Source organism: Zonotrichia albicollis, chromosome 1 (assembly GCF_047830755.1).
Source record: "Zonotrichia albicollis isolate bZonAlb1 chromosome 1, bZonAlb1.hap1, whole genome shotgun sequence".
In the NCBI taxonomy this organism is placed as follows: domain Eukaryota; kingdom Metazoa; phylum Chordata; class Aves; order Passeriformes; family Passerellidae; genus Zonotrichia; species Zonotrichia albicollis.
This window is the reverse complement of record NC_133819.1, coordinates 134014803-134037378: the sequence shown is the minus strand read 5'-3', so window position 1 is coordinate 134037378 and position 22576 is coordinate 134014803. Positions and strand designations below refer to the sequence as shown.

Here is a 22576-nt window from a genome sequence, read left to right as displayed (position 1 = left end):
ATAGACTTCTTCAGTAGTTTGTTAATTAGCACATTTTTATGAAGAAATCAGATAGTCAATCAAACAATAAAGTGATTTATTTTTCTAAATTAATTGTAAAATAGAATAACTGAAATAGGTTATTCAAGTTCAGCTAATCACAGAAAATAGTACTAGTGATAACCTGTTTGTCAGTTTTACTGCCAAATTTATCTAGAGTTTTCATATTGACTCAAAAATAAAATAATTATGCCTTTTTCAGCCATATTCTACAAGGCTATGTTTTAAATTAAACAATGTAGCAATGTAGCAGTTGTTTTAATAACTGAAATATTTGTTGTTCCTCCTAACACTGAAGGTCCTGGAAGCCCTGTAGATTCCAGGATTGTATACATTAGAAATGTGCATAGATTCCTGATTAGGTTAGGGCATATCTACGTGTGTAGAAGTTCCTTTGGAATTTTTTCCATGTCACCAATGAAGCTGTAGAAGAATGGTATGTTTTTGTAAAGAAGTAAACTACCAAACCCAAAATTAAAAACAAAATCAAAAGAGGAAAAAAAATTAAGGATTGTGCTGAAAGTTTTAGGAAACATCGAACAATTGATGACAGCAGTCTCTAAAGAGTGTATGTCCACTCCAGGGCAGTTTCATTGGTCTTTATCTTTTTTTTCCATGAACAGGATGTAAAGCTGAAATTTATTGCAGCCTCATTTGATGCAGCAGGAAACTTTCTTAAGTGGCAAAATTTGGAAGGAGGTCTCTTACAGGTATGTATGATTATAGTTATCTTCTCTTGAAAACACAATGTTGTGAGTGCCTTTAGCCAAATTAAGACAAAAGCCAAGAGTTTGGTTATTACACTAATGAGAGTTCATAACTGTAGCACTAGACTAGGGAAAATAGCTCTTTATTCTTGCTCACAATGATCTCTACAAAATCAGAAGTATAAATTCATCAACACTGCCTTCATCCTTTAGACCAATATAAATCTGGCATATTGAAAAGCTCTGAAACATAGTGTTAATCATTTAGAACCAGCTATCTCTGTCTTCTATTCAGCATAGTTGCTCATGGTTTTCCTATTAAACCTTTCTTATTGCACAGGTTTTCTTATTAAACCTCTTTTTCTTGTTGAGAAGAATGTGTTCTTTATCTCTGAGTCCACATATGTTTATAGATGATGCTATGAGTATGTCCCCATTAGATGCTGTCAACTATTTGCACACATCAGGGGGGTGACAGTCAAATCAATGGTTATGTCACTCTCAAGGGAGGTAGGAAAGCTGATCTACGCATTTTTCTTTGCATTGTCTTGGTATTTTTTTGCTTGCTTATTTCTTTTTGTTTTAACTATAAAATGTACACTATGACCAGCATGTCCCTTTTTCATAACAGAAAGTTATAAATACATGATGGGAGACTTTACATAGAACGGGGGGGACTGGCTGGCAGTGCCCTTGGCCACTACACCCTCAGATGTCAGGGACACAGACATTCTACTTCAGTACTACCACACTGTGTAGTTAGGCTGTGAAAAATGCAAGTAAGTAGCAATTAGAAAGTGCAATAGTAATTAGTCTATCAGAGAGAACAATGGGCAGCTGCAGCATGTTACAGAATAGAATTTGTTTAGCAGTCCAGGGGCAATCTAGGCACTCTCACTATTTCCCAGACAGACAACAATAGAAACACTAGCAAGAACAATTGGGAATTGTTGGTTCCTTTTCTGTTGGAGCACATCACTTCAACCATTTCAGTGTCTGTAGAAGAGCAGCTGACATTCATGATTTACTTTGTTACTGCCTCAGGATGAGCCATCTTATGTCTGTGTCTCCAGTTTTAAGGAAAACTAGTGTTTAAGAGAACAGGTTACTAAGGTACCATGCATAGAAATGAGAACAGGTTACAGGTACTATGCATAGAAAATTACATATTCTGACATATAAGTTTAGGTTTATTGGGGCATGTTTATTTTCTAGGGAAAAGCTTTTAACAGCTATCAAGAGCCAATGGGAAAGGAATAGCTTTTCAATTCAAAGCCTCCTTTAATGTAATAGATTGTGCATGATGATAAGACATCACAGTGCTAAAGTGGTCTCAATGCATAATTGTAGCAATTCCCAGAATTTCAGTTTCACACTAATAGAATTGTGTTTTATGCAAATTTAGACTTCATTCTCATTTTGGGAAAATGGCTCTGGCCTCCACATTAGACTTTGGACCATTTTTTCTGGATTCAGCTGAATCTGCCATTCTTTGCTGAAAATATAAGTGTTGTATCAAAAAAAAGAAAAAAATCTGTTACTTGCTACAACTTTGATTCTCTGAGAATGCCAGCTTAAGAGAAACAGGGCTGTATGAATGTGGACTTATTTTCTTATGGGATTCTTGAATTTAGTAGAAGCCTCTGATTGAGCTTGAGGCAATACAGTGGACTGAACATTCAGTCCACAGAAAGATTATTCTTGCCTGTTTGGATGCTGCTGTCCACAGATTTTAGTGATGGAACTGAAAAATACTATGCAAGTATGAATAAGCTAAACCAGCATTTTAAACACATTTGTGTTAGTGAAATAAATAATTGTGTTTACCCCAAAGTAAATCCTTCTCTTATTAAATTTTTTTTACAAAAATCTTGTGAGAACTCTTAATACATAAGTACTTGTAAATATTTTTCACATGAAAAGATGATACCTTTGAATTAACCTAATTATAACTATGTTTTATTCAGCTTTGTCCTGATACCCAAACTAAATTGAATGCAGCTTATGTTTTTGGAACAACTTATCAACAAAATGTAAGTAAGATATAAAATGCTATTTTCAATTTTGAATTAAGCTGCCTTTTATGTCATTAGTTACTCAGTGCATGTTGAAGAACCTTTGGAGTTTAGGCATAAGCTGCAACATGGAGTTCTTTCTTGGGAAATTGAATTAAATTAGTGTGGGGGTTTTTTTATTATTTAACTACATCACAAAACTTGTTTACTACATAGCATAATCACAGTACATTAAACTGGCATTTGTATTTGTGAGGTTGCTGACTTTGCAGTGGAAGAACACAGAGCCTGAATTGTGACAGCTATAGACTTTGTATCATATCTCCAAATTTTCCTACCACCCTCTTTGGGCTGTTTTCATATGGAAAGAAGGCAAATCCAGTCATGCCATGCCTGAATATTGTTCCCATTTACTCTTTATAGTATGCCCTGATTTTAGTGAATTCTGTGAAGAGATTGAAAATCTATTTTAAGTGAACAGATGACTCATCAGAGGAAGGAGATTCTTTGGCTGTCTTAACTATGAAAAAACACTGTTGGGGTTTTCACACTTTACTAAACACCAGCAAAGGAAGAGGGAATAGAACACTAAATTATGTGAGCTGCAGAAATGGTTCTGCCAGTGATAAAACATCATTAATTTTTGTCACTTAATATGTTAGATGGGAAGGTGGTAGTCTCTTTGGCAATGGAGTGGAGAAAGAAACATCTTTATACAACTCCATATATGTGCACAGCATCTCATACCTATATATTAATATTGTTTATTAACTCATCGAACATTGAAAACCATTCCCCACATGATGTGTTGAACTGTGAAAATACAAAACTCTGGCTGCTATTTAGGTGGTGTGAAAGTCTTAGAAGGTAATAGCTGTCAAAGCTTACTCTGGGAAATTTAAAGTGTTTACCAAATAACATTGACAAATCTTTGTTAAATATTTTCATTTATCAAGATATTTAACAATATCTTTCATATTGTTTAATGTTTAATCCATATTTCAGTATTTCAGATAAAATGAAAACATTCTCTATTTAGGATCATTGAACTAGTTGAGTAGCTTTTTTTCTTTTTAAAATCTTGAGTATTTGATATTGATTCTGTATTACCTGTATTAATAACAGTTAACATTGTTGGGTTTGAATAGATGCATCAGTAACTTACTGAGTATTTTTTAATATCATTTTTGTCCATTATATGCATTACTTTTTTTTTCCTCTGTGGCTTTGGAGAAAATAGGCTTGACAAATTATAAGAGTATTTAAAATGCATGGTTGTTCACATTTGCAAAATGTTACCTGCTTTCACATCTAACTTCTTCACACAATCACAGAGTGGTTGAGGGAGTCAGGGACCTCAGGAGGCTGTCTTGTCCACAAGACAGACAGGGCCATGTAGGGCAGGTTGCCTATGACCATATCCACATGGTCTTATATCCAGGGAATGACTCTACAGCCTCCCTGGGCAGCCTGTGTCAATGAAAACCTGTCTTCTGATGCTCAGAGGGAGCCTCCTGTTTCAGTTTATGCCCAGTGCCTCTGCTCTTGTCACTGGGCACTGCTGAGAAGAGCCTGGCTCTGTCTCGTACACCCTCCTTTCCTTGTACACATTGATAAGATCCCCTGAGCCCTCTTATCTCCAGGCAAAAGAGTCTCAGCTCTTCTTCATAGCAGAGATGTTTCAGTCTCTCCCTCTCCACAGTGGCCTGTGCTGGACTGTATCAAATAGTCTCGTTTCTCTCTTCTGCTGGTGGGCCCTGAACCAGATTTCATGACTTCAGCATTTATGTTTCTTGACTTTAATGTTTACGCTGTTTCAAATTTTATGTCTGTGAGGTTTGCTAGGATATTTTTTCCAAATATATAAGAGCTTCATTCTCCACATTAGTCATTGTAGTTAATTGCAATAATTTCCAAGAAGTTTGCATAAAATCATTAGTACTGGGTAATTGCTTGCAGGCAGCTGGAATACCTTGTCTGCCAGTACTTCAGTAAAGCATTTGACACCATTTCTCACAGCATTCTCAAGAAACTCTCTGCTCAAGGCTTGGACAGGTGCACTCTTCATGGGGTGAAAAAGTGGCTGGATGTCTGGCCCAGAGAGTGGTGAATGGAATTAAATCCAGCTGGTCAATGGTGGTGTTCCCCAGGGCTCAGGACTGGGGCTGGTCCTGTTTAACATCTTTATCAATGATCTCAACAAGAGGATCCAGAGCACCCCTCAGCAAGTTTGCAGCTGACACCAGATTGGGTGGGAGTGTTGCCCTGCTGGAGGGCAGGCAGGCTCTGTAGAGGGATCTGGACAGGCTGGGTCAGTGGGCTGAGGCCGATGGTGTGAGGTAACAAGGCCAAGCGCCAGGTCCTGCACTTGGGTCACAACCACCTCATGGGGAGGGGTGATTAGAAAGCTGCCTAGCAGAAGACCTGGGATTGCTGGTCAACAGCCAGCTGGTCAAACATGCGCCCAGGGGGCCAAGAAGGCCAATGGCATCCTGGCCTGTACCAGGACTGTGTGGCCAGCAGGATTGGGGCAGTGATTGCCCTCTGTGCTTGGCACTGGTGAGGCCACACCTTGAGTGCTGTGCACCATTTTGGGCCCCTCACTTCAAAAGGACATTGAGGTGCTGGAGCATAGAGAAAGGGGCAACAGAGCTGGTGAAGGGGCTGGAGTACAAATCCTATGAGGAGCAGCTGAGGGAGCTGAGGATATTTAGCCTGGAGAAATGGAGGCTCATGCAGGACCTTGATGATTCTGTGGTTCTTTCTTTTGTGAAGAAGTAGGACAGATTTCGCAATAATTTTGTAGAGAAGGAATCCACAGCTTGACAAGCTAACTAAATAGTTGAAGTGATCTTTTAATTTTCACTTTTTTTTCTTGTAGTGCAGAATTTCAGTTTCTAAGATTTTATTGGATTTTGCTAATCCAGTCTTTTATGACCTGTTCCTTGAATATAATGGTGGCAATGGACAGCAACATCTTTGGGCTGTGCCAGTTTTAAATTTGAATCTTCAATACAATGAAAAGTTTGTTAATCAAGGTAAGATGGTGATAGTAGCATCTCTATGGATCTAAACAATCTCAAAACTTCAAATAGAAATAATCTGTGTTAACTATTGTTACTGTGTTGTGTTTAAAGATACCACAACACACCATAGCCTGTTTCCATTTTAAAAATGTAGTATTTGAGGTCAAGTTCTGATTGTTTTAGTGCAAGCTTTGGTTGCATACACCATTCCAATCAGTAAGATGTGCGAATAAAATAATCTCATTTCATTATATATTTGTATAAATTGAAAATAAACAATTTTAAATCCTCAGTAGTTACTGTGTGTTATACAATTATATGTGTTGTTTCTCATACATTTCATTCTTTTTGTGTGTGTGAAACTGTCATGTTTTCTAGGCAGTAATATGAACAACTGGCTTCTGACTCGTCGATTTTTCTTGGTGGATGCACTTAGTGGAAAAGAGAATGACTTGGGAAAACCACCAAGGGTAATTCGGATTGCTAGCAAAATAACAATAAGGTGATTAACTCATATAATATATAGTACATAGAAAATTAAGCCAATGTTGTACAGTCTGCATTTTATTGTCTTAAAGTTGTTTTGTTATGTATTTTCTAATATGTCTAATATGTAATAAGTTTCACTTTTTCAATTGCATATTTGGGAATGAAATGAAATTCCATAGGTTGTTCTGATGAGTGAAAGAAAACAACCTTGACTTGTGGGAGTTAAAATCTCCATGATTCCCTTCCAGGTACAAGGATCAGTCCATGTTTGCATAATGCAAGTTAGTAGGTATTCAGTCTCCTCTTAGAAGCAAGTTTTGTCTGGAAAGACCAAAAAACTCCTCTGTTAATTCTTTTTCAACTTGTGTGTTGCTGACTATACAAGGATCCTATTTCATACTCCACATCCTTTTTTTGCAGTATTTTTACAACCAGTTGCCTATTCTGTTTTACAATCCCAGAATAGGCTTGTAGTCATTTAACTAAAATTGTGAGACTGCCTGTTAGGATCAGTACTGATTGTTCATCTCAACTGGAATATATTTTGGAAGAAACCTTTTTTTCTCCTTTATGTGATGTCCTCCTGTAAGATGCAGACAGATAAAGATTGATTCAGATATTTTCTTACAAGTAAACAATCCTTCCCATTACTTTTTTATATATTTCTGTACACGCCTTTGTACACTCCAGTTGTACATTTAAAATGTGAAGTGCCATGTTATTGAGTTAAAAATTCACATTTTATTGATCAGGTCGTTTTGTTCATTTAGTTTTTTTTTACAAATTTCAATGATTGCTTCCCAAGCACTCATCCAGTTGGTTTTTTATTAATAATCATGCTCTGTATTTCTGCAGCATCCGTCTGGTATCCCATACACAGAGAGGAACCATCTACCCTCCTCTCATTACTGTTGCTTACACAGATGTGCTTGTCCAAAACCCTGAAACCCAGAGTGTGATGGTGAGATTTTTGTGCCACCTTAATCATACTTTTAGTTCTGTTGGAATTCTGGTTTTTGGTAGTGGGTTATAAAAATTTAATAAGCAGTTTCTAGTTCTGATCAGTTTTGAAGTTATAAGTTTTTACTAAAACCTTTTAAAACAAATCAGTTAAAACTCTTACTATTTTCAGTTTATTTTCAGTCTTTTTTAACTTAAAACACTTGGAATTTGAAATTGGTTTTATAATGCTAAATTAGGCTACAGTTCAAATAAAATTATACATACAAAATAATAGATAAAAGACTCTAAGGAGCACTGCAAGCAAGTTATGCAAGGAATTAGTATTTTTATTTAGAACAATGCATTTAGAGGAGGTTGTTATGACACAAACATTTCAGATCACCTGTAGTTTACGTTAGAATATTGGTAATATATTTAAAACATCCTTTAATATTTCATCTTTTTGTACTGAAAACCAACAAATTCTGCTGTAGCAGATGCAGGAGGGACATTTCCTACTTGCCCTTTTGTTTGCCTTCATGGGCAGCAGTACAGATGTCCCATTCTTCTCTCTTGCTGGTACGTTAGATCACACTGCTTTAAAAAATAAAAATACTGATCTTAGGATGGTAGAACAAAAAACAAATTAATATTAGCATTTTCTGCTTGTCAGCCTTCAACTGTTCAGACTTCCAGTACAAATGGACATCTGGTTAGAAGAAATTTGTGATGCTAGAAGCATTCCTTGAGTTCCATATTAGTTGCATGAAAGCAAGAGAATTAGAAAGATAGAAAAATCAAGACCTTTTTTTTCCTGCCTAACTGATGTCTTCATTTAACCGCTGAGACAGCACTGTATCTAGAAAGTAATTAATTCAAATAGAGATGGTAGGAACAACTGTTTTCAGTTCCTCAATTTTCTGTCATATTATTTCATCCTTACATCTAGATCTGTGGGATATATTTGAGTATTGCCAATTTTGGATGTCTTCTTGTATTTAACAAATTTTATGCAACTAAAAAGATACATTGAATTTTGTTTGCAGTTTCTGTAAGCACTGAGCTTGTAGTAACTGAGGATATTTAGACTTCAGTCCAAGTGCAGTGATACAAGGAGGTCTGACTTGAACAAATGTTTGGGGAACACAAGATGTTGGGAAGGAGGGATTGGTTTTGGGGGTGGGGGTGATGCTTCTTTTAAACTTAATTAGAAATACTATTTATTATCATGCTTATGTTAATTTTAGCTGTGCAGTGATAAAGACTTAGGCCAGAATATTACAAAACCAAGACAAACATTTTCTCTTCCATGTACAAATTTTTCAGACCAAAGTCAAAAGAGATCTTAGGTTAAATTTAAGCTAGAGGGAACAATTTTGATGCTGCATGACAATTTTTTTTTCATTCAAGCTGAAAATAATCTAGTATCTGAGCTGTGCAAGCTTATCATGATTTTGCATGTTGGTCTAATTACATCAAGGTTACCTTTAATCAGCTTTAATCAGTGATAAAAGGGGAAGTATCAAACATTCAGTGTTTCCTCCTTTCAGGAGGAAAAATTTATGCACATTTGAAGAATTACAAATAGGCATAGCTGGTAACTTGCAGATGGCAGGCACCCATCCCCAGCATTACTGCTGGTAGCATCTGCAGTAAGAGTTGCATAGTGCATGCTGGTACTGAGCCTGGCAACAGAGCACACCAGGTCATCTGCAGTAAAACAGTGTATGTGGTACTTGTGTAGTAGCCCTAGATGGGAATTCCCACCAATTAAAACTGAAAGCTGTCTATAGTGGTTGTAGCACTTCAGAATTACTATGCATATTTACTTTTTGTATTTTAATACTCAGGTTTCTTTCGCAGTCAGCTATGAGATGAATCAGAGAGAGGCTCAGATTCAGACTGATGTAAGTTGTAATTCCCTTTAATTTGCCGATATAATGATTACTTCTATATTTTGTCTTTTAAAAATATCTGCAAATCATTTTTTGTTATTTTCAGATTGCACTGGGTGTGTTGGGTGGACTGGCAGTGTTATGGTCTCTTCTCAAGACTGCAGGCTGGAAGAGGCGGACAGGAAGCTCTATAATTGACTTGCAGGTATGGACAGCTGCCAAGCTGAAATGGGACAGCTCTTCCTCTCTTTAAGGGCACCTTAGCTGTCATTCCCTGTGATTAAAACAGTTCATTTTCCTAAGGTAACTGAAATAATTTCTAGCCTAGCTGCACAGAACCGTGCCCCAGAGATAGGCTCACTTGAGGAAGTAGTTGTTTTGCATTCTGTTTGATTCTGATATTGTCATTGAGGAAAAGCTGCTCTAAAAATAGAGGTGTTTACAGGGCTATTCTGATCAGTTGAGTAGACTCGGTTTTCAGATTAATTCTTCCTTGAACAAGAACCAGCATGTAGGAGTTTCAGCTAGTGAAAATACCATAAATATATAACCACAGTGGGAAGTTGCTTTTCAGGGCTATTTTTCAGTACTAGAGTTTCCTATGTGTGCTACATAGCATTTTCTATGAATGCATTATGAGCATATGCATTACTTAATTAGTTTTACAGATGTCTACAGTGTGTTTTTATAATTGCAGACAGTTTTCAAGTTCTTACTGTTCTATGCTGGAGACCTTGCCAACGTTTTCTTTATCATCACAGTGGGCACAGGAATTTATTGGCTTGTATTCTTCAAAGTAAGTGTTCTTCCAGTTTTGGATGTCTGAAAACCCAATAATATTAAATATATTTTTACATGGACATTAATTTTCTTTTTTTTTCTTTTTTTTTTTCTTTTCTTGTCAGACTGTTGAGGCAAGTTCTATATACCATTCTGGTTTGTGTGCTTAAATTTTGTGTTCATCTGTTTCTTTTTCTTAGGATTTGTTGTACTTGCAGTCTGCTTAATAGTCATTTAAAATATTTTACACATTCATTGATCTTTTTCTGGAAAGTTTATTCACATTTTAGCATTTTTAATTATGTTGTCACGTATGCCACATGTACTGTTTCAATGTAACTTTTCAATTATAGGCTCAGCAGTTTGTATCTGTCCTTTTACCTCTTCCATCTCAAGAAGAAGATTTTGTTACATACATAGCATGTGCGTTTAGTTTAAAGGTAAATAATTTTTTCCTCACCATAAAATACATGTCAGCATGCTTCTATGTATGTATCCTATTTTCAGTAGGCTTGTTTTTAAATATCTTGTACAGTTATTAGTTATTAGTGTGTGGATGTTATGTCCTTATAATTATGTTCTTCTGAGAATTAAGTCATTTTTCCACAGAAATGTATTTTGTGGAGTCTTTATAGGAAAATAAATGTCTCAAGAAGGTCACAAAAGAAAGACTGAAAAATCATTCTTTCAATGATAAAGGTATAAAGAAAGCCAAATAAAATAGCATCAAATCAAGAGAACAAGTACTTCCATTTAAAGCAGAATGTAAGTGCTGTGTGTTTCTGATTAGAAAGAAGAGAGATCCAAATAATTACATTCAAATATGTAGAATTCTAAGATCACTCCTCTGTCTTCATGGCACACACAAATATTGTATCAATTGTGGATATTATACTGTATTGGAATTTGTAGTCCAGGTTAGTATGTTATGGGGAAATAGTCAGGTTTTTGTAATTTGTTACTTTGCTGTATTTTCTCCATGATTTTGGAGTTAACATTATTCCAAGCTTTTAAACAAACATAAGATTATCAAAAGTTGGTAATAAAGCTGCAGTCTCATGTACAATCAAGATGTTGCTTGTTATGTTTAATGAATAATCCATGCAATAACTATTCCTCCATCTTTGTGTGTATGCTGTTTGTGTCCTTACTTTTCTCTCTTAGGCTCTGCAATTTTTACACTTGCTGGTTTCACAACTTGCTATTGATATTTTCTTTATTGACTGGGAAAGACCTAAGGGCAAAGTTCTTAAAGCAGTTGAAGGTAATTCCAACTATGCTTGTTTGTATAAGCAGCTTTGGTGAAATTCAGATATTACTCTCAGATATTAAATTTTAGAGCTTACTATATGTACTCTTTTTAGGTGAAGGTGTTACTAAAAGTACTGCTGCACCTGTGAGCATATGGAGGACATACTTTATAGCAAATGAGTGGAATGAAATTCAGACAGTGAGGAAAATAAATCCTCTCTTTCAAGTGCTTGCAGTTCTTTTTTTTCTAGAGGTAATATTACTATTATTATCATTTGTAATTCACAACCAGAGTGTAACATAAGGGTCTGATGTTTAATTCTTGCATTCTGTGTGGTAATAGTAAATCACCTTTAAATTCAACTGAAATCATGTAACTTAGTAAGATAATTATTGTAATGAATTTTGAAATTTATATGTATGGATAGGTTATTGCAATATTTAATTAAGGAAGACAAAAAAAAATCCAACCTTTAATTACCTTAGAGATCTAACAAAGATCTCTGAGGTAATGTTTGGGGATTTTTTTAAGGTAATGAGTTACCTTAAAGGGCTTAAGAGACTGATAAATCTGTGTACACACTCAATTCATTATTTACCTACTAGCACCTTCCTGCCACAGTCTACAGCTTTAGTTCTGATTTCATATTTGTCTGAACTGAACTTCCTTCCTGCTAATTGCTGCAGCTGCCTTTTATTATGCAGGAAATAAAATGTGCCAGTTCTGCTCCCTATGGCAGTATGCCTCCAGTTACAGCTTCAGGATGTGTGAGAAACTGTATTTTAACTTTTAAAACATGTTTGGGTTTGTTTCTTTTGTAGTTTAGTAATTTTTTTATATCTTGGGAAGTATTCCTAAAGTGTGTAGCATATAGTTGTTTTTGTGAGGTTCTTATACATATTTTAACACTTTTATCCAATTTTATAGTCCTTTTAAAATTTTTCCTTTAAATTAAATAATGAAAGTCCTGAAACTTTCTTCATTCACTGTGTAAGCATTTTTGCTGTTGCTAAATACAGGCCAGGACCATCTTAGGTGCAGTTACAAGAGAGGGAGAAAAGAGAGTACCTGTTCTTACTGCACTCTGCAGTTATCTGAAAGGAAGATGTAGTGAGGTGGGTGTCCCTCCTCCCAAGTGACAAGCACTAGGACATGAGGAAATGGTCAACCCACCACAAGTATATTTTGGTGCAACTTCTGTTATGAAAGATTTTCACTAATTTTTCACCCCTTAAGTATTTCAACACATAGTTGAAGTTCCTCTCATATTTTTTATTTTAGACCTTTTTCTAGATTTTTTTTGTTTAAAAAATTCAACCATACGGATGGTGAAGGAAAATATATTTCTATGCAACATAAACATAATAAATCAGTCTTTTAAGAGTTGCAAAGCACATGAAAATTTGCTTTAACACTGGAATATATAGTACCAAAGAGCTGAAATTTGGTAGAAGTTATATCCCTATGCAGTACAGCAGTAGAATCTTTTGGAGTTTTCCAGTAGAACCCAATATTGACTTTTGGGTCACACAGTTGAGCTCTATTGAGGCTACTATTCCCAGGTTAGTTTTTCATTATTTTTTCTTACTTCCTGTTATGATGTAAACAGCAGGATCCTAATTAATACTATTCATTCTCACCTGTTGTTATATTGACTTCCTTATCTCTTCAGGTGGTGGGATTTTCAAACCTGGCTTTAATGGATGCTTCTTCCAGTCTCTCAAGAAGCAGTGAGAGCTATGTAGCTCCTTGGAGCCGCATTTTAAGATTTGGGGTGTCTGCTGCACTCTGGGTAGCCATTGCCATCCTACAAGTACGTGAAACACATGATATCCTGAATTATCACTTTGAGGCTGGTTCTTGGAAGCTAGAATAAATCTCTAGACTGTCCAAACTGCTTTATCGTAGCATGGGGTATGTTCTTAACTGTTATGTTTAGTTGTTTTAGCATAGTACACCTTTAGGGTTTAAAATGAGTCTTAGATATGAGACATCTGACTTTGGATCAGAATGTTAATCCGTTCAAAGATGTGAATTTATGCACATACTTTGTTTTATTTTAAACAAGTTTGAAGAATCTGACAAGTTCAAAATAAAAAGCAGGTTCTTACTACAACTTTACTTCTTAAAGGAAGTAATATGTCAATCTCTTTTCATTAAGTCCAGTCCAGTGGTGGCCATTACAGAAGGCTGTTTGTTGTGGGTGTACTGAAATTAATTGCTTAATAACATCAAATCTGATGAACTAATGAAAGAAAATTTGGTTGATTTATTTCAGATTATATTTTTTGCTGTGATTTATGAAAGATTTGTTGAAGATAAGATAAGCCAATTTGTTGATTTGTGTTGCGTGAGCAATGTAAGTATTTTTGTGTCTCATCTGTGGCATTTTAAATGGAATAGTACATAAGATAGTGTTAACAACATTAAATAATATTTATTCATTTAATTTAGATTACTAGCTAACAGCCAAAGGTGATGTCTCCTTCAGCTTATTTTATTGATGAACTCTGCAAGATTTCAGTTAAACTTTAATTGGAAAATTATTTCAGAAGTATAGGTATCAATATGTTCTTTTAAACACCTGATTTTTAGGTTTTTTGGTTGTTTTTCTTTTTTTTTAGCTTAAATTGGTTACATGTGCTGATAAAGAACCTAAAAATAACAAGTTGTAACAGAAATTAGGTGTGGAACCATTTACTGCCATTCTGTATACTGGTTTGTGTTTTAGTCCTTCTCACTTGAAAGTTGTCTTGGTTTTATTTAATACATATATGTCCAGTTTCTTCTCCTATCTTGCACTTGTTCCTCAACTGCTGAACTTCATTTTGTCCCTCTTAACAGTTACCACCTTTTGCATGCATTTTCTCTCACTCACATCTGAACTTTCTCTTTACAAATGGGTTTTGAAGCTTTGTACTGCAGGAATTCCCTTTTAACCAAAGAAGAGTGCAGTCAGAACTCATTGGATTACCACATTTGTCCAGAACTTCTTAAAAATACTGATTTACCTCTTTTATCAATCTTTCCAGACATGGTTATTCCTCTTCTGTGAGACACCTATGTGGCACCTGGATTGTAGAAAAGAATTCATTTTGGAGTTTATGTGATACATAATCATTGTATCATACTGAATGAAGTTCTGTTAAATGCAGTCTTTTAGGAGTGCAGCTGGAATCATGTATATGTATTATGTAGCACAGAAATAACCTTTGAATAAAAAAAAATCTAATAGCTTTAATTTCTTGTCTCAATGGAATTAGACAGCAGCAGATCCCTGCTGTTGATAAACTAAACTTGAAGCTGGTATGTGTTTCTAGTTACATATAGATAAAAATGATTAGTAAAAGAGCTGCTAAATATTTATCTCCCATATTTTTTTGGTATCTGCCTATTTTGCATTTGTAGCAGGACTGGCTGGTTTGTCTGATCTTCATTATGAATTCAGAGCATCAAAAATGAAATTGCAATTGTTTACTAAAGTGTCCTCTCTTCCCCCATTTCTTAGATTTCAGTGTTTCTCTTGTCACACAACTGCTTTGGTCATTACATCCATGGTCGCTCAGTGCATGGACATGCAGATACCAATATGGAAGAAATGAATATGAACCTGAAGAGAGAAGCAGTAAGTAAAAGTACTCAAGTTTATATCTGCTCAATTTTTTATTTTATATAAAGACCACCACACCTTTGCATTATATTTGCACTACACTGAACCATGTTATTAAAGATAGCAGCTGTTAGTATGTAAATACATGACTCAGTAGTTCTTTCAACTAGCTCATCTTTCTTTTTCTTCACTATTTCATCTTGTTATTTCTTCACATCTCAAGGATATTAAGTTCCTGTTTCTCTTAAAAAGTTTTTTTCCATGTAGTTAAGAACCTTCTTATTATTATGTAAGCTTTTCATAAGGTCACAGCCACATTCAAAAAGGTGCATACCAAAAGGCTTTTGTAAAGAGACAGATCTGAAACACTAATACAGAAACTTGTAATTTGCTAATCAGTTCCTTTATTCCATCTCTTCTACTATGGTGATACAATCCATTCCTTATAGAAATTAATTTGTATAAGTATATTTTATGGTTTGTCATATCTTTGTTATATCTTTGCTGCAAGTTCAGCATATAAAATGTCTAATACAAGATCAGAGACTGCATTAAATTTCATGACATCTTGTTTCTTTTTAGGGACAACTATGAAAGTACCTTAAATAAGGATATTGCTATTTCAATGCTGAGTAGACAGAAAAAAACATAACCATGTGAAAAGGAAATTGCAAACACTGAAATACAGAGGAATCTTATTAATAATGTTTTTAGGTGTTCCTACAGTTTTTTCCTAAGTGCTTATTTTAATATGATTCTGGGAAAAACAGGGGGTTTTCCCCATGGAGATGTTGAATTTTTTATTTTCTTGCGGTTTCTGAGATTTAATAAATGTGACCTGAAAAAGACATGGAAGTCAGGAATCAAAACAAAGAAACAAAAAAAGTGAGACAAGTATAGAAGAAATGATAGACCTAAAAGAAAGGTCTTCAGAATAAATATCAGGATATGTATTATTAGAAGGTAATAAACCAAACACAGGTGAAAAGAGAAATATGACTTTGTGACAGCAGGGGTCAGGATTTCATGTCCTAAGGAAATCTTGCTGCAGTAGAACAAGAGTGCTGTGATTTCAAATATTTAGAGATATTAACTATTATCTATACATGAAAGAGAGCAAATGAAAAGCTTTTGACTATTTTTGGGTCTGTGAATGGCATTAATAATGTTAATTTGCAATTGCTTTAATTGTATAGGAAAATCTGTGTAGTCAGAGAGGTTTGTTACCAAACACAGATGGACAGACATTTCAGATTTCCATTTCAAGAAAAATGCGACTAAACTATGACTGGATTCATGAAACCTTAACAAGAGTAAGTGAGATATTGGTATTCTTTAAATCTTATTTAAAATATGAAATTTCTCTGGTAAAGTCTTGGTCCTGTTGTATTTCAGAAACGTGGTCCTGCCAGGCTTTTGGACTCATCTGCAAATACCTTTGAACAAAGCACAAGGGCCTACAATGCCATGAACAAATTCCTCAGTTCTTTTATTGATCACGTATGTATATTGTCATTATTATACTAAGGAAAATATACTTAAAGTACAAACTATAAATTGTAAATCTAAAGGACTATAATTCTTCTTTAAGCATATGTGCTTTAAGATTTGTTGCTAAAGTTTTTATGGCATCCAGAACAGTGCTTCATTCAAAAAAAAAAAAACCAAAAAAACAATTGGAGTTCTGTCCAGCCGTGCAGAATGCACTTAAAAATGACAAATCCTTTTTTGTTATGTACTTATTTTTGTCTTGGAATAGACCAGTTGATTTTGTTTCATTCCTAAAGATCTAAGTAGCTGTACTTCACATTGTAGCAGGTTTGAAATCATAAAACAAGAACTGTTGTTTTTCTTTTTGTTACAGGTTCATAAAGAAATGGATTATATTGTCAAAGATAAGTTGCTGCTTGAACGCATTCTTGGCATGGAATTCATGGAACCAATAGAGAAAAGTATTTTTTATAACGGTAAAAAGATGTGTGGTATTTGTACTATGTTAAGTATCCTGGTTTCTGTGTAGATTTCTTTCCCAGGATTTACAATCTAAAATGGACTTTACAGTAGGAGAGATCACTGAAGGACTACTTGTGAGGGAGGGATTTAGGAGAAGTTCTTTAGGTTACAGAAATCCTGTTTATAATTAGTTATTTGACTGTGATGTTTTTTATTTAAGGCAGCTGAAAGTTACAGATATGCACATGTTTATGAAATTCATAATCATAAGCATTGATAGAAATACATTGTTTGGTAATCTAGACTGCTATGGTTCCTAGAAGTTTAGATATAAATCAGGATTCCATGGCACTGAAATACACAATTTATAATGAAAATACACTGCTTCCAGTCAAACTTGTATTGGATATTTTTTAAAAAAAGTAGGAAAAGGGAAAAGAATATGTTTATTTTCTGTAATTGCTTACATATTCTTTTCTCTTATAGAAATGTTGCTTTTTGATAAAATTTTGAGGTAGGTAAATGGGCTAGAGTACTTTGGCTGTGAAAAAGATACTTTCACCTTAAAAGACCCATTGTCTGTGGAATGATTAAACAAAAATAATGCAAAGCTCTGAACCTCCTGAATAAGGCATTTGCATATGTTTTTATGATTTTGTTGAGCCAGAGCTAACAGCTACTAAAATTTTCAATGACAAGGAAGCTACATCTGCTTCTTGATTTAAAACAACTTTTTAAAATAACTTGATTGAGATTTCAGGATTAAATAGAGTTGTGTGTGGCACATAGGTTTTACCTCATTGTGTTCATCAGTATGATGCCATTTTATAAGTGAAAAGTTTGTATTATTTTTCAGTAGAATGACAGGACTATCTCTGTGTTGCCATAGAATGATATAAATTGCTCTGTCTCTGATCTTCCTTTTTCTTATCATCTTCCTTAACACGGACTGATGAACTCCACAAATTTGCAACTCACAGAAATACTAATTTTTTTTAATAAAATGTTCTCTTTCCTAGATGAAGGACACTCTTTCACTGACGTTCTCTATTATGGCAATGAAACAACACTGCTCATCTTTGATATCTTGTTTTTCTCGGTTGTGGATTTAGCTTCCCAAAGTTTTGTTTTAGCAGCTATTCTAACATATTTGCAACAAGAGGTAAATTTCAATTTAAGAACAAAGTAACATTGTTTAAATGGGAGTCAGTATGGCAGTTTAAATAGTTAACTAGATAATAAATGCAGTGAGTTAGCAGTACGCAGTGAGAGAAGATTATACTGAGATCTTATGAAATAGTTTTAGGGGGGTTTTTTTGTCAAATAGACTTGTGAGAAATTCATGTTGTTCACATGGTGATCATGAATGAAGAGGTTACAAATAATTTTCAACAGAAAACAGGAATATCTGTTAAAATTAATCTCACATAATTCTATCATAATTTAGGGTGGAAAGGTAGTGGAAAATATTTTAAAAATGCTAAAGGAAATTAAGCACCTAATTCATATTATTTACAATTTAAAGATTATCTGAATTTACTATTTATGTTATATACTGAACCATACTAGTGTAAGTATCTCTTCATTAATACATGTTTTCCAAATGTTCTTAGATATTTAGGTTTATTCGTACTACACTTGGGCAGAAGAATTTGGCATCCAAAACCTTGGTGGATCAAAGATTTCTCATTTAATTGAGAAGATGAAAAACTGTTAAGGATTTAATCATGGAAAATATGAACATGATCAAAGCGCCTCTGACCTGCAGATTAATTGTCGTGCACTTTTCAACAGTAACAATGTAATGGGTTTGAAACTTGTCATTTTTTATATTGTGTGCTATTAAGCTTTATTTTTCTGTATTTATAAGGGTTTTTTTTAATTTGTGAACACTAAGCCATAGGCCTGTAAAAAGAAAGTTTCATGCAAATAAGACAGAAGTAAACTTACTGTTGTTATTATTAGAATAATATTTAAATTATTTTATGGCATTTGATAAGATATGGACCACTGACTTTGAGACAACAATTTGAGCATGTGATTGACAGAAGAGGTTGCCACTCTGAAATTCTCTGAAAATACCTTAAATCTTTGTTCATTTTTGAAGTTATTTTGAAGTGTAATGTTTAGGAAATATATGACGACTTTTACACAGCACAGGATTTGTACTGAATTAGGTGAGTATTTCAGGAGGAATTTTTAAAGATGACTTATTTGCAGTGACTCCCACTTGAAATTTTAATATTTCTGTCTTGTGTCATACAGTAGTGTATAATTCTGTCTCTTCTCTTGCAGTTTATAATTGTTTTTCATGAGTGTGGCCTACACATGACATCTCAAACGTGTTTGAGGTAGAGTTGTGTTACAGTGATGTAGAGAAAGAGGCTATGATAGAGCAGAGGAGATGGTCATCAGCATTTGGGATTTGTTCTTGATCTTGTGTCTTGTGGTGCAAGATGTTTATAGAAACAACAGTAATTTTTCTGTTCACTTTTTCCACACGAGTGAAATGGAAGCAATTCTTTTAAATCTTTTTACAATTGTTTTCACAGGTGCTCATGGTCTGATTTTATTTTTCTGATTTTATTATCTTTGTATATAACAGAGACATAGTCATTTACTGTCATCATATTTTTTAAATTTAGATTAATAATTAGTAATTAATAATTACTAAAGTGCCAAGGGAGATTGTGAATGGCCTTCAAATCACCTTAAGCTGAGGTGTCTACCTCCCATTTTTGTTGCTGAAAAGTCTCCCTATCTTTTTATACTTAATGTTTTTTCAGTAAATGGTTAAACATGAATAGTGTTTGCTGGGTTTATAACTGTTATTTGTCTTTAGATGATTCAACAAGGAACTTACAGGAGCAAAAATACCAGAAAAGTATCAGTCACCATCATCTCATGTTTATTCTGAAACAGACTGAGGACAAGACTAGTTGAACTTATCAGATTTCCAGTGCTTATCTGAGTTGAAGCAACATTGCATTTCAAATGGTTTTTGGCTTCATAAAGAGGAATATGTTCTCATGTTGGTACCATGTCATATCATACTAAACTGAGAGCAACATGGACATTAATCTCACAGTTGCTATTACTCCACTGCATTTGCTTTTGGTGTTGCAAAGCCTGTGGCACTTGCTAGTCCCATGCAGTTGTACTGAGTGATAGAATGTGCCTGCCAGTACGGCTGTGACCAGAGAGATAACTGAAAAGCTGATTTGCAGTGGGACATCCATTTATTAATGTGCAGCTTAGCATGGGCATTTCCATTTCATGCTTTCCTTGCTTCTGTCTGCTTATGGACACAATTCTTAGTTTCTTGGTGCACACTATGACTCAGAAAAGGTAGTTTCTAATGGAGTGAAGTGTTCAGGATAAATAAAATTAAGGCTGTTGCATTTAAGGTCAATGTAGTAATTAAAGTGTCCATTAGGTTCTGGATCTGTTTAACAGTCAAAAATCTTATTTCCACTGGGAACCATGGCTGTAGGACCTCATTAGTTGTGAGGTTTCTTGTCAGTGATCTACTGAGGGCCAAAAGTGTAAATTAAGCTAAGGAGCCATCTGACAAAGAGTTTGCAGCAGGACATTCACAAGACAAAATTAGCCTCCCCTGGTGTCCATGTATTTCTTTGGTGGATATCTTTGAACAGCTTAACTAAACTTAAGTCCTTACAAGTCCCTGCAAAGTCAGTATATGAGAGGAAATAAAACCTTTGTCATGTGACCATGTTTACTCATGCTAACAGATGTGACTAAAGGGGTGTAGGGAGTTGCTGTGGTCCATTAAAGTGTGAGGGTGACCCTGGTGCAGTGCCCTAATTCTGGTCTTTAGGCCAGCAGAACTGTGAATAGAACTGCACATCACTGTCAGTGGTCACAGCACAGGCTTGTTCTCTCTGAATTCTGTGACGTGCTCATGATCATGAAGTGTTTCTAGTACCATACCTTCTCCAGAGTGGTCAGATTTATGACCAACTCCAGTCAGAATAACTAAACTAACTAGACTTGGGTGAATCAGAGAATGTCTGAAAGCAGAATGAAGATGTGGTTGTGCCATCTGTAGATGTGTGGTTTCAGTTAGTTCTCATCAGTTCAGTACCTGCAGAAATGGAGACATTTCAGCAGGGGGGCTCTCACACTGTACCCTGTTCTCAATGCTTGTGCTACCCAGGTACATTTCTCCATACCAAACTCCTGCTTTGAGTTTGTTTTAGATATGCCTTTAATTAACTGCTGCACAGTCGGGCGCATGAAAGCTTTAATGACCTTGCATTTTGCAAGAACTACTGCTAAAAGCAGCTCTTCTTAACAGATAAATGATAAATTAATCTAAAAACATCCTGTCAAAGCAGTTCAGTCACTTGGCCCTCTCTTTCTCCTCATTGTACACCGTACTCTGTTTTATTTTTCCAGATCATTTGTCTAAAATGTTAATATTCCTAACATAGGCGCTCCACATGATTTAGGAAATAATTGCAGGAGTCAAAAGCTCCAGGAATTCAAAGAAGCTTTTCTTCACTCTTGCTGTCCAGTGAACATTTGGAACAGGTTGGCTGACCTTTGTTCCCCTATTCCTTGATATTTGTTCAGAAAATATCAAGCTTGATATTTGTTCAAGAAATATCCCTTGTGGTTGTACTTCCAGCTTAATGGTTTTTATTTTTTTAACATTAATATGCATCTACAATGCATGTGATGAGTGTCTTTCAGGTTTCTAAATGTTCTGTTTGCCCACATGGCATTTCAGTCTCTCCTGTCTGTTTCTCTGAGTAATAAAAAAATTTCAAAGATTTGAGACAAGTTTTTTTCCACTTGTTAATTGAGTTGACCCAGACCTACAACATTTCTTCTTCCATGCACATGAGAGTAGGGCCAGAGGCTGCTGCTGGCTCTGCAGTCCAGAGAAGCTGTGCTAGAGCAAGTGTGAGAAAGGAGAAAATTTTGCACTTTCATGTGCTACAGTTCCCCCTGAATTCTCTACACACTCCATGGAGCCGTTGGGGCAGCATCCCCCTCCTCAGCCTCTTGGAGGATGGATCTGGGCACTGGCTTTAGGGCACATCCCCAGGCTGCTGCCCCACCTGCACCAGCCCTTCTCTTTTCAGACTTCTCCTTTTCAGGCTCACCTGGGCCTGCAGAGAGCCAAGCCCCAGAAACATTGTCAAGGGGACTGCAGGAGTTAAGCTGAAATCTTTGTGTTTAATAACAGCTGTGCTGAAATGTTGGTATTTATTGCTCTATCCTGGAAGGTCAGAGCAGCAATGACGCCAGGAGAGGGAGCCCTCAGGTGTTGATTTCTCCTAAAAGCATACAGTCAGAAAGTAGTTTCTGGTTTTTTGACAGTTTGAGACAGGGGAGGGGAAGGGAAGGGAAGGGAAGGGAAGGGAAGGGAAGGGAAGGGAAGGGAAGGGAAGGGAAGGGAAGGGAAGGGAAGGGAAGGGAAGGGAAGGGAAGGGAAGGGAAGGGAAGGGAAGGGAAGGGAAGGGAAGGGAAGGGAAGGGAAGGGAAGGGAAGGGAAGGGCTACATTTCCTATTTGCAATGTTTTCTTTTTTTACAATTACAGTGCAGTGAGTGTTGTGACATGGGGCACCCAAAAGCTCAGTGCAGAACTTGATGAGACTCTGGGTTCTCCCCACATCACCCTAAATCCACAGGGACAGAGAGGTACAGCTTTTCATATGGATGGAGGCAGAGCCTGACAAATGCATCTGTGTAGACATGGTTACAGTTCTTAAAAAAATGAAAAAAAAAGAGAGAGAGAATATGGCTGCCTTACTTGCACAGGCAGCTGCAGCTCACTGGTGGCTAACACTGACCTTACTGCATATTATTTCTCTTAGGTGAAACCCTGTCTTTGCAGA

General features: G+C 35.6%; 1 protein-coding gene across 3 annotated transcripts in view; it reads left to right on the top strand.

Moving 5' to 3' along the window:
- TMEM67 (transmembrane protein 67) overlaps nt 1-21498 on the top strand; it is a 32316-nt gene extending 10818 nt beyond the window's left edge. For 2 of the 3 annotated variants that reach the window (XM_074555080.1, XM_074555094.1), the window contains exons 10-28: nt 663-749; nt 2714-2779; nt 5643-5799; nt 6166-6289; nt 7132-7237; nt 9069-9125; nt 9220-9318; nt 9811-9909; nt 10247-10333; nt 11058-11157; nt 11258-11397; nt 12818-12958; nt 13424-13504; nt 14654-14770; nt 15952-16068; nt 16151-16255; nt 16620-16722; nt 17728-17870; nt 18322-21498. In XM_074555080.1, the coding sequence (XP_074411181.1) occupies nt 663-749; nt 2714-2779; nt 5643-5799; nt 6166-6289; nt 7132-7237; nt 9069-9125; nt 9220-9318; nt 9811-9909; nt 10247-10333; nt 11058-11157; nt 11258-11397; nt 12818-12958; nt 13424-13504; nt 14654-14770; nt 15952-16068; nt 16151-16255; nt 16620-16722; nt 17728-17870; nt 18322-18402 (2010 nt within the window). In that variant the 3' untranslated portion in view covers nt 18403-21498. The remainder of the gene's footprint in view (nt 1-662; nt 750-2713; nt 2780-5642; nt 5800-6165; nt 6290-7131; nt 7238-9068; nt 9126-9219; nt 9319-9810; nt 9910-10246; nt 10334-11057; nt 11158-11257; nt 11398-12817; nt 12959-13423; nt 13505-14653; nt 14771-15951; nt 16069-16150; nt 16256-16619; nt 16723-17727; nt 17871-18321) is intronic. The other variant, XM_074555090.1, reaches the window with a different exon arrangement.
- The last annotated feature ends 1078 nt before the right edge of the window (nt 21499-22576 follow it).